The sequence below is a fragment of the Rhinoraja longicauda genome, chromosome 29, assembly GCF_053455715.1.
Source record: "Rhinoraja longicauda isolate Sanriku21f chromosome 29, sRhiLon1.1, whole genome shotgun sequence".
In the NCBI taxonomy this organism is placed as follows: Eukaryota; Metazoa; Chordata; class Chondrichthyes; order Rajiformes; family Arhynchobatidae; genus Rhinoraja; species Rhinoraja longicauda.
In genome coordinates, this window is record NC_135981.1 from 18,564,790 (window position 1) to 18,577,147 (window position 12,358).

The 12,358-nt window shown below is 44.4% G+C and overlaps 1 protein-coding gene across 2 annotated transcripts in view; it reads right to left on the bottom strand.

The window, feature by feature from the left end:
* lsm12b (LSM12 homolog b) overlaps positions 1-12,358 on the bottom strand; it is a 46,482-nt gene that overhangs the window by 25,793 nt on the left and 8,331 nt on the right. For both annotated transcript variants that reach the window (XM_078424486.1, XM_078424485.1), the window contains exon 2: positions 11,301-11,434. In XM_078424486.1, coding sequence (XP_078280612.1) covers positions 11,301-11,434 — 134 coding nt within the window. The remainder of the gene's footprint in view (positions 1-11,300; positions 11,435-12,358) is intronic.

The following is a 12,358-nucleotide window of genomic DNA, read 5'->3' on the forward strand; positions in this document are numbered from 1 at the left end:
TAAGGCCACTTTAATTAATGCACTTGGATGCAGTCTATCAGGCTTTGGAGATTTGTCTTTTATCCTAATTTTTCCTAACGCTGTTTTCCTACCAATACAAATTTCACCTGTTGCCATATTCTCCAACATTTTTTAAAGATTATTTAAAGAGAGAATGAAAGTTTGAATTTAATTAGTCTGCCATTTCTTAATGTTCCCCTTTATTAATCCCCTCATTACACACAGCAAAAATGTATAGGTAGATGAATTCTCAAAAATTGTTTGCTTCCACTACGTTCACAGGATCAACATTTAAAACAATCCTATTTGCGAAAAACTGAAAACTGCTGGAGTCATTTCACTTCTGCTACTTTTTTCCACTCATTTGTGCAATACAAATGAATAATTATGAACACAACTCTAAACAAACCAAACGACTTTATCCATCATTCGAGTCTACAGTAAGCAAAACCACATCACTGAAAGTTACTGACAAAGTAATCTTACAAACTCAAGGAATATTTAGAATTATAAAAATTGAACAACATTCTCACAAAGAGTGTGTTAATTTGAGAATTGTAATATATTTTTATACTGTGTATTCAATGGAAAGTGGGAGATGGTACAAGAGAAATGCCCATTACAACACGCTCTTTGAAATGTTCAGAAATGCAAATTCAAATCACAATGGCTATCTCATCATGCAAAGAACACTGTTAATTCACAGAAATCAATTCTACAGCTTACTCTGTTGTAAAATAGAAATGTTATAGGACCTCTAAAAGCTTAATCAACCAGTGGTTAGGCCACCAAGCAAACCATCTCAGGAATTGTTGCACTGAAACTTATTTTCAAAGATTTTTCTTAAAAAGGAATGACTATTATACAAATAATGTGCCGTGTATCCCTATCATTAGCCAAAAGAAATATAATGAGAATGCACAATATGAAGAAAACATTTAACATTATGTTCAGTAACTGAAAATCTACCATAATTAAATGTCATTGTCACATCTTTGAACTGGGGAGATTTCCAAACCTCACATCAGACACGATTGGATTGATTGAGGCTTTTTAAAGGCATATTCTATTGCCTTCACTGGCAAGTTCTCAGCGTCTGGTTTAATAATACACTTAATTTTTGCTTACAAGAATCTTCCAAGTAATGGCAACAGTAGCAAATGGATGAAAATGATCAAGTGACCCGACAACCAAAATTACGTGTTTTGCCCTAACTGTCTAAACTTAAGTGACTCTAAACTGTCATTTAAAGTCGACCAGAGTTCATGAATTTACTACGCATTGCAAAATTCTTCTTTTACTTGATATTCACATTAAACACAACACTACATTCAGGTGTCATTCTTCTTGTAAGAAGAATTAATTTCTGCCCAAAGCTGTTCAAATTATGCATGAATGGGAATATATCAGCAAGAAAGGAATGACTGAGAATAACATCCTTATTTATATTTAAAATAGTAGCTTTAAAAATACACATCAGAATACTTAAGTTGTCTTTCTACTGAATGTAATCATTAATAAAACAACTGATATCTAAATTATAAAAGGGTTAGAGAGAATAAACAAAATAGTTATTTCTAGTAGTGAACATTTTCTGTACATTTACAGGAATTAGAAGTTCCAGTCACTCTACAAAGGAGACAAAACACAAAATATTTTTTTAAAGGGAAATGGGATACCAGCAGATGTACTGAGAAAATAGGATAAAATAATTTTAAAATTTCTGTAAGACTTTTGCGAGTTTCAGAGCTCAACATCATAAATTGTGCATCTATTTCAAGCCACATGCAGGACAATAATTACCAAAGTCACCTTATGGTGGAGAAACAAAGAAAATTGATTTGATTCAGAAAGTAAAAGTGAAAGAATGCATTGCTCTGAAACTGGTGAAGATTTAGGAAATATAATGTAATAAATGATTGGGATCCACAACACTTCCTTCTCCCCCCAAAAATAAGATAGATCGTGAGCACAACTAAAATATTAAATGCAAACCATTTAATGCATGGAGTAAACCATGCCATGAATAAACAGGCAACCATTTGAAACTGAAGTAATTGTTAAATTAATGTCAAAACTTTCCATGAGACATTCTACACATGTGTGCATATAAAACAAATGCAAAATATTTACAAGTAATATCTGTATAAAATTTAGCAAAACACAAGAGCTAATTTCCAGTAGTTCCATTTATCCAATTGATGTGTGACCCCTAACTCCCAGGATGGCCTAATTCAATTCAAGCACTGTGCTAAATTACTTTCCCTTCCGTAAAGGAGTTATGGTACACCTCCAGCATTTTGTCTGTCTTCTACCATTAGGTCTCCAGCTCAGGATCACAATTCAATAGCTATTACTGCTGCAATTAATCATACATTGCGAAATGATACTGATATTTGATTCATGGAATCATCAGATAGGTTATAAAGAAATCTGACAATTTTGGATTGAAACTTAAAGTACATGACTAGTACAATAAACTGCAGTAATGTCAGGAAAGTGAATGCTAGTGATCAAATAGCATCAGCTTATGGATACTAGAAATGCAAAGGTCATGCAAAACTCATTACCAAGCCTGAAGAAAAAGTTTGTGAGCGGAGAAATGACAGATGAGTCGAGCAAGGGTGAGGTGTTGCATTCTTGGACCGAATACAAGGGGAAAATATACAACATATGGCATTAATATACAGATGAAGCGTGGGATAGAAGTCCCAAAACCGTGGAAGAAGCCTAAAAACCTACGTTCATTGGTCAAGGGATTGAGTATAAGAGCATGGAAATCATGAATGATCTATATAGGACTTGGTTAGACCCCACACAGGAGTACTGCGTGCAGTTCTGGTCACCCCAATACAGGAAGGACGTGGAGGCTTTGGACAGGGTGAAGAGGTTTACCACAATGTAGCATGGATCACAGGGTATTAGCTACAAGGAGAGGTAAGACGGACTTGGATTGCTTTTCTCATTTGATAAAAGATTGCTCAGTTAATTCACAGAAATAAATGTTTTATTAAACTTAAATATGAGGGAGATCTGATAGAAGTATACAAAATTATGAACTGGGAACGCACCTGAAGAGGGAAGCCGCCGAGCCCGGACCCTGCTCACTTGATGGACCAGAGAAGAGAGTTGGAGTCAGACAGAGGACCGGTAAGCAGACCGGCTGCAGGAGGCAGTGCTGTGCACCACAACAGCAGAGTGGGCAACTGGAGGCTCTACAGCAGTCTGGGGCTCAGCTGGACCACGCACCGCTCCAAGAAGCCATACATGTGGACCGGGCATGGGACAGAGCGGTGGACCAGCAGTGGAGGACATCAACGGTCACGCTAGGCTAGGCTGACCCTGCAACACCGCTAGGACCACGGGATCTTTATGGCCAGGTTAAGAACTCTACACCTGTAACTGAGACTTGGAAATTGTGCCAAATCTGGCGACTCTGTATACTGTCCCAATGTACTACTACTATACACTTGTACTGTATTTGAGATGCTAAGATGTATTTAAGTGCTTATGTATAGTGATACGTGTACTGAACTGTATACAACAATGAATTTTACTGCATCTCGGTACATGATAAAGTGCCATTGAATGGCATAGATACGGTAGATAGACAGAACTCCCAGGATGGAAATATCAAATACTGGAGGGCATAGCTTTATGGTGAGATGGGGAAGTTCAAAGGAGATGAGCAGGGCATTTTTTAAAAAAAACACACACAGGTGTCTAGGATGCACTGCTGGGGACGGTGGTGGAGGCTGATAGAATAGTGGTGTTTAAGAGGTTTTGAAAAGACACATGGACACGCAGGGAATGGATGGATATGGATTATACGCAGGCAGAAAGAAGTTTGTCAGCATCATATTCAGCATGGACATTATGGGCAGAGGGTCTTATACCTGTCCTGTTCTATATTCCAAGTGATCCACGGAGAAGTATATTCTGATTTATTCACAAAATGCTGGAGTAACTCAGCAGGTCAGGCAGCATCTCGGGAGAGAAGGAATGGGTGACGTTTCGGGTCGAGACCCTTCTTCAGACTGATGTCGGGGGTGGGACAAAGGAAGGATATAGGTGGAGACAGGAAGATAGAGGGAGATCTGGGAAGGAGGAGGGGAAGGGAGGGACAGAGGAGCTATCTGAAGTTGGAGAAGTCGACGTTCATACCACCGGGCTGCAAACTGCCCAGGCGAAATATGAGGTGCTGCTCCTCCAATTTCCGGCGGGCCTCACTATGGCACTGGAGGAGGCCCATGACAGAGAGGTCAGACTGGGAATGGGAGGGAGAGTTAAAGTGCTGGGCCACCGGGAGATCAGTTGCGTTAATGCGGACCGAGCGCAGGTGTTCAGCGAAGCGATCGCCTAGCCTGCGCTTGGTTTCGCCGATATAAATAAGTTGACATCTAGAGCAGCGGATGCAATAGATGAGGTTGGAGGAGGTGCAGGTGAACCTCTGTCTCACCTGGAAAGACTGTTTGGGTCCTTTGATGGAGTTGAGGGGGGAGGTAAAGGGACAGGTGTTGCATCTCGTGCGGTTGCAAGGGAAAGTGCCCGGGGTTAGAAACATAGAAAATAGGTGCAGGAGTAGGCCATTCGGCCCTTCGAGCCTGCACCGCCATTCAATATGATCATGGCTGATCATTCAGCTCAGTAGCCTGTACCTGCCTTCTCTCCATACCCCCTGATCCCTTTAGCAAAAAGGGCCACATCTAACTCCCTCTTAAATATAGCCAATGAACTGGCCTCAACTACCTTCTGTGGCAGAGAATTCCACAGACTCACCACTCTCTGTGTGAAGAAATGTTTTCTCATCTCGGTCCTAAAAGACTTCCCCCTTATCCTTAAGCTGTGACCCCTGGTTCTGGACTCCCCCAACATCGGGAACAATCTTCCCGCATCTAGCCTCTCCAACCCCTTAAGAATTTTATATGTTTCTATAAGATCCCCCCTCAGTCTTCTAAATTCCAGCGAGTACAAGCCCAGTCTATCTAGTCTTTCCTCATATGTAAGTCCCGCCATCCCAGGGATCAATCTGGTGAACCTTCTCTGTACTCCCTCCAAGGCAAGAACGTCTTTCCTCAGGTTAGGAGACCAAAAACTGCACACAATACTCCAGGTGCGGTCTCACCAAGGCCCTGTACAACTGCAGCAGAACCTCCCTGCTCCTAAACTCAAATCCTCTTGCTATGAATGCCAACATACCATTCGCTTTCTTCACTGCCTGCTGCACCTGCATGCTTGCTTTCAATGACTGGTGCACCATGACACCCAGGTCACGTTGCATCTCCCCTTCTCCCAATCGGTCACCATTCAGGTAATACTCTGCTTTCCTGTTCTTGCCGCCAAAGTGGATAACCTCACATTTATCCACATTATATTGCATCTGCCATGCATTTGCCCACTCACCTAATCTATCCATGTCACTCTGCAGCCTCCTAGCATCCTCCTCGCAGCTAACACTGCCACCCAGCTTCGTGTCATCCGCAAACTTAGAGATGTTGCATTCAATTCCCTCGTCCAAATCATTAATATACACTGTAAATAACTGGGGTCCCAGCACTGAGCCTTGTGGTACCCCACTAGTCACTGCCTGCCATTCCGAAAAGGACCCGTTTATTCCTACTCTTTGCTTCCTGTCCGCCAACCAATTTTCTATCCACCTCAACACTGAACCCTCAATACCGTGTGCTTTAAGTTTGTACACCAATCTCCTATGTGGGACCTTGTCGAAGGCCTTCTGAAAGTCCAGATATAACACATCGACTGGTTCTCCCTTATCCACTCTACTAGTTACATCCTCGAAAAATTCTATAAGATTCGTCAGACATGATTTGCCTTTGGTAAATCCATGCTGACTTTGTCCGATGATTTCACCACTTTCCAAATGTAATGTTATCACATCTTTAATAACTGACTCTAGCATTTTCCCCACTATCGATGTTAGGCTAACTGGTCTATAATTCCCCGTTTTCTCTCTCCCTCCCTTTTTAAAAAGTGGGATTACATTAGCTACCCTCCAGTCCTCAGGAACTACTCCAGAATCTAAAGAGTTTTGAAAAATTATCACTAATGCATCCACTATTTCTGAGGCTACTTCCTTAAGCACTCTGGGATGCAGCCTATCTGGCCCTGGGGATTTATCTGCCTTTAATCCATTTAATTTACCTAACACCACTTCCCGACTAACCTGGATTTCCCTCAGTTCCTCCATCTCTTTAGACCCCCGGTCCCCCGCTATTTCCGGCAGACGGTTTATGTCTTCCTTAGTGAAGACAGAACCAAAGTATTTGTTCAATTGGTCTGCCATCTCCTTGTTCCCTATGATCAATTCACCTGTTTCCGACTGCAAGGGAACATACATTTGCCGTAACTAATCTTTTTCTTTTGACATATCTATAAATGCTTTTGCAGTCTGTTTTTAATGTTCCTTGCCAGTTTTCCCTCATAATCTATTTTCCCTTTCCTAATTAAGCCCTTTGTCCTCCTCTGCTGGACTCTGAATTTCTCCCAGTCCTCTGGTATGCTACTTTTTCTGGCTAATCTGTATGCTTCATCTTTTGTTTTAATACTATCCTTGATTTCCCTTGTTAGCCACGGATGCACTACCTTTCCTGGTTTGTTCTTTTGCCAAACTGGGATGAACACTTGTTGTAGTTCATCCATGCGACCTTTAAATGCCTTCCATTGCATGTCCACCGTCAACCCTTTCAGCATCAATCGCCAGTCTATCTTGGACAATTCACGCCTCATACCCTCAAAGTTACCTTTCTTTAAGTTCAGAACACTTGTTTCTGTATCGACTTTGTCACTCTCCATCCTAATGAAGAACTCTACCATATCATGATCACTCTTGCCCAAAGGGCCTCGCACAACAAGACTGCTAACTAACCCTTCCTCATTACTCAATACCCAGTCTAGAATGGCCTGTTCTCTCGTTGGTTCCTCGACATGTTGGTTTAGAAAACCATCTCTCAAACATTCCAAGAAATCCTCTTCCTCAGCACCCCTGCCAGTTTGGTTCACCCAATCTATATGTAGATTGAAGTCACCCATTATAACTGCTGCGCCTTTAGTGCATGCATTTCTAATTTCCTGCTTGATGCCATCCCCAACCTCCCTACTGCTGTTAGGTGGCCTGTACACAACTCCCACTAGCGTTTTCTGCCCCTTAGTGTTTCGTAGCTCTACCCATATCGATTCCACTTCCTCCAAGCTAATGTCCTTCCTTTCCACTGCTTTAATCTCCTCTCTAACCAGTAACGCTACCCCACCTCCTTTTCCTTTCTGTCTATCCCCCCTGAATATAGAATATCCCTGGATGTTGAGCTCCCAGCCTTGGTCACCCTGGAGCCATGTCTCCGTAATCCCAACTATATCATAATCATTAATAACTATCTCCACATTTAATTCATCCACCTTATTACGTATACTCCTTGCATTGAGACACAAAGCCTTCAGGCTTGTTTTTACAACTCTCTTACCCCTTGTACGATTATGTTGAAAAGTGGCCCTTTTTGATTTTTGCCCTGGATTTGTCTGCCTGCCACTTTTACTTTTCACCTTGCTACCTGTTGCTTCTACCCTCATTTTACACCCCTCTGTCTCTCTGCTCATGCTCCCATCCCCCTGCCACATTAGTTTAAATCCTTCCCGACAGCACTAGCAAACACTCCCCCTAGGACATTGGTTCCATTCCAGCTCAGGTGCAAACCGTCCTGTTTGTACTGGTCCCACCTCTCCCACAACTGGTTCCAATGTCCTAAAAATTTGAATCCCTCCCCCTTGCACCATTTTTCAAGCCACGTATTCATATGAAATATCCTCCTATTCCTACTCTGACTAGCACGTGGCACTGGTAGTAATCCAGAGATTATTACCTTTGAGGTCCTACTTTTTAGTTTATCTCCTAGCTCTCTAAATTCACCTTGTAGGACCTCATCCCGTTTTTTACCTAAATCGTTGGTGCCAACGTGCACCACGACAACTGGCTGCTCACCCTCCCCCTCCAGAATGTCCTGCAGCCGCTCAGAGATATCCCTGACCCTTGCACCAGGGAGGCAACATACCATCCTGGAGTCTCGTTTGCGGCCGCAGAAACGTCTATCTATTCCCCTTACAATTGAATCCCCTATCACTATAGCCCTTCCAATCTTTTTCCTCCCCTCTTTTGCCGCAGAGCCACCCACGGTGCCATGAACTTGGCTGCTGCTGCCTTCCCCTGATGAGGCATCTCCCCCAACAGTATCCAAAATGGCATATCTGTTTAGGAGGGAGATGACTACAGGGGACTCCTGCATTACATGCCTACTGCTACGCTGGCTAGTGGCCACCCGTTTCCTTTCTGTCCGCTTATCTTTTACTTGTGGTGTGGCCAACTCACTATACGTGCTATCCACGACCTTCTCAGCCTCGTGGATGCTCCAGAATGAGTCCAACCGCAGCTCCAACCATTCAATGCGGTTTGCCAGGAGCTGCAGCTGGACACACTTCCTGCACACGTAGTCATCAGGGACACCGACAATATCCCTGATCTCCCACATGTTGCAGGATGAGCAATCCACGGGGGCGATCTCATCTGACATGTCTTACCCCCAAATTAAATCAAATCCCTCTTAATCCTTTAAACTGTACCTTTACTAAAAAGCACTGAACCCTTAACTCACTGAATCCTTAACTTCCTGAACCCCGAACTCACCGAACCCTTAACTAAAAGTACGAATAAAAAGCAGAATTACAACGCCCAATCAGCTGCTTCCTCTAGTCCGCTTCCACCAATCAGCGGCTTCCTCCAAAACACTTCTTGTGGTGGTTTGGGTAGGAAGGGACGAGTGGACCAGGGAGTTACGGAGGGAACGGTCTCTGCGGAATGCAGAGAGGGGAGGGGATGGGAAGATATGGCCAGTGGTGGGGTCCCGTTGTAGGTGACGGAAATGTTGGTGGATGATATGTTGGATCCGCTGGCTGGTGGGGTGGAAGGTGAGAACGAGGGGGATCCTGTCCTTGTTGCGAGTGGGGGGAGGGGGAGCAAGAGCGGAGCTGCGGGATGTAGAAGAGACCTTAGTGAGAGCCTCATCTATAATGGAGGAGGGGAAGCCCCGTTTTCTGAAGAACGAGGACATCTCGGAAGCCCTAGTCTGAAACACCTCATCCCGGGCGCAGATGCGGCGTAGACGGAGGAATTGGGAGTAGGGGATAGACTTTTTGCAGGGGACCGGGTGGGAAGAAGTGTAGTCCAGATAGCCGTGCGAGTCGGTGGGCTTGTAGTAAATGTCCGTCACTAGTCTGTCTCCTGTGATGGAGATGGTGAGGTCCAGAAACGGGAGGGAGATGTCAGAGATAGTCCAGGTATATTTAAGGGCAGGATGGAAATTGGAGGTGAAGTGTATGAAGTCAGTGAGTTCTGCATGGGTGCAAGAGGTAGCACCAATGCAGTCGTCGATGTAGCGGAGGTAGAGTTCGGGGATGGGGCCAGTGTACGTCTGGAACAGGGATTGTTCGACGTACCCGACAAAGAGGCAGGCGTAGCTAGGGCCCATGCGAGTGCCCATAGCTACGCCTCTGGTTTGGAGGAAGTGGGAGAAGTCAAACGAGAAGTTGTTGAGGGTAAGAACCAGCTCTGCTAGGCGGAGGAGAGTGTTGGTCGATGGGGATGGCTGGTTCTACGGTCGAGGAAGAAACGGAGGGCTTCGAGACCATCCTTGTGGGGGATGGAGGTGTAGAGTGACTGGACATCCATGGTGAAAATGAGGGAGTGGGGGCCTGGGAACCGGAAGTTATCCAGGAGATGGAGAGCGTGTGAGGTGTCTTGGACGTAGGTGGGGAGGGATTTAACCAGGGGGGATAGGATGGAGTCGAGGTAGGTAGAGATAAGTTCGGTAGGGCATGAGCAGGCAGAGACAATGGGTCTGCCGGGACAGTTGAGTTTGTGGATTTTGGGTAGGAGGTAGAATCGGGCCGTGCGGGGCTGGGGAACTATGAGATTGGAGGCACTGAGGGGTAGATCGCCGGAGGTGATGAGGTCGGTGATGGTGCTGCTGATAAAGGTCTGGTGTTTATCGGTGGGGTCATGGTCCAGGGATAGGTAGGTGTCTGATAGTTGTCGTCTGGCCTCGGTGCGGTAGAGGTCAGCACGCCAGACTACCACAGCCCCTCCCTTGTCAGCGGGTTTAATTATCAAGTCCGGGTTGTTGCGGAGTGAGTGGAGGGCTGCACGTTCAGGAGGGGAGAGGTTGGAGTTAATCAGGGGAGTGGAAAATTTGAGGCGGCTGATGTCACGCCGGCAGTTTGAGATAAAAAGTTCTAGTGAGGGTAGTAGGCCATACTGGGGGGTAAAAGTGGAGGGGGTCCATTGGAGACGGGAGAAGGGGTCATCAGTGGGGGGTCGGGACTCCTCCCCGTGGTAAAAGGCTCGGAGGCGGAAGAAGAGCTCCACGTCATGGCGGACGCGGAACTCGTTGATGTGGGGGCGGAGGGGAACAAAGGTAAGGCCTCTGCTGAGGACCGACAGTTCGGTGTCTGAAAGGGGGAGGTCAGGGGGGATGGTGAACACCCGGCAATGGTGGGGGTTGGGGTCGGATGGAGGCAGGGGGGCAGGTGGAGGGGATGTATGGTGGGGGGTGGTGGGTTAGCTGGGCAGAGGGGGGCATGAGGACCGATGTGGGGAGTACTGGGGGTCAACTGGCTGGAGGGGGAAGGGGGAGACCCAGTGGAACCCCTGCTGCAGTTACCTGTAGTAGAGGGTGGGCAGTAGGACCCAGCAGTGCTGAGGGGCTCTGCCTGGTGGGGGCTGTGGGCCCAGAAGTATATTCTGTCAGGTCAAGTATGTGAGGGGGTAAATTATCCATTAAACATTCATATATGAAGATGATTCGGGTATCAGTACAATTCAGAAATGTATATTTTGTTTATAGCAGTTACATTAATTGAATTGCTAGAGTAGGTACTTTTGCTGCCTGCTTGGTAAAGAAACAGATCCAGAAGTGTATTAGGCCATTCTAGTCTTTTCAGTTCACATATCCACAGAATAAATAACTACTGGACATTGGTCCTTTTGTATTACTGCAAATTTAAAATCAGACTTCTTTGGTAAAAGAATACTTGAGTTGATTTTTATGCGCAAATCCATATGCGCAATTGGAAAATTTGGTATTAATTTAACAATAATTTCAGTTTCAAATGGCTGCCTGGATTATTTTAAATGAAGACAGACAAAATCCTTATTCTTCCCCCGAGTACCATCAAAGAAAAATGAAATATATTTTAAAAAATTCAAAGTGTCACTATTTCTCAGTTAAGATTCTTACCTTGCTAACATTCAGTGAAGCTAAGGGTGGTGGAGTTTCTGTGCGATCATTAATTGTTTTAACATCCGAAACATAAGCTAAATTAATCAGTAGAACATCGTTATGGTTGGGCTTGCCACTAGAAGAGGGACATTCTGAGAAGAAATTAGTTAAGGAATACAATGAATTGATAGTCATTTTTATTACAGATATTGTACCTCTGAAGAGATCATTCAGTTCAATAGATCCATGTTGAATCCTTGCAAAATAATCCCAATGGTACCATTCCCCAGACCATTTTCCTGTAGCCCTTCAACATTCTCACCCACATTAACTCCCCTTTAGTTCTTTTGTCATTCCTCTACACAATGGAGTAATTTACAGTAGCCGATTAATTTATGTGGAGAGTTTTGGGATTAGGGAAGATACCGGAGCACCTGTTGGAAACCCACATGTTCACAGAGTGTGCAAACTCCATAGAGACAGAACCCAAAATCAGGATTACACCTGTCCCTGGTGTTGAGGGATGGCCCACTTTGTCACCCGTTGCCCATTTCCAGATTTCAATAAATTGACAAAAGCATGCAATGAAGTGCTCCATTTTATAAGAAAACAGTTAATATTGTTCAATAAAAGATTTTTCTTCAAACCCATTCACTTTTGCAACTGCAATTCACGAGTATGTCACTGCTTACTAACCTTGACAATCATACAAAATACAGTTTGATGATTTGCTAGTTCGAGTTACATTCAACAAAATTTAATATGCTTTTAAATTAAAAGATTTGTAGTGGGCTTTGCAGCACTGATGTTTATTTGAATATACATCGATCAGCCAAAACATTATGATCTGATGAACCAAAACATTATGACCACCTGCCTAATATGCTGTTGGTCCTCCGTGTGCAGCCCCACATGTGTATACACTGTGTATTGTGACACATTCCTCCCGTGACCACCATTTTCTGTGACGTGTCACAGTAGACCTTCTGTCGGTTCGGACCAGACGGGATAGCCTTTGTTGCCCTCGCGCATCGATGAGCCTTGGGCGCTTAACACCCTGTCACCAGTTTGTGATT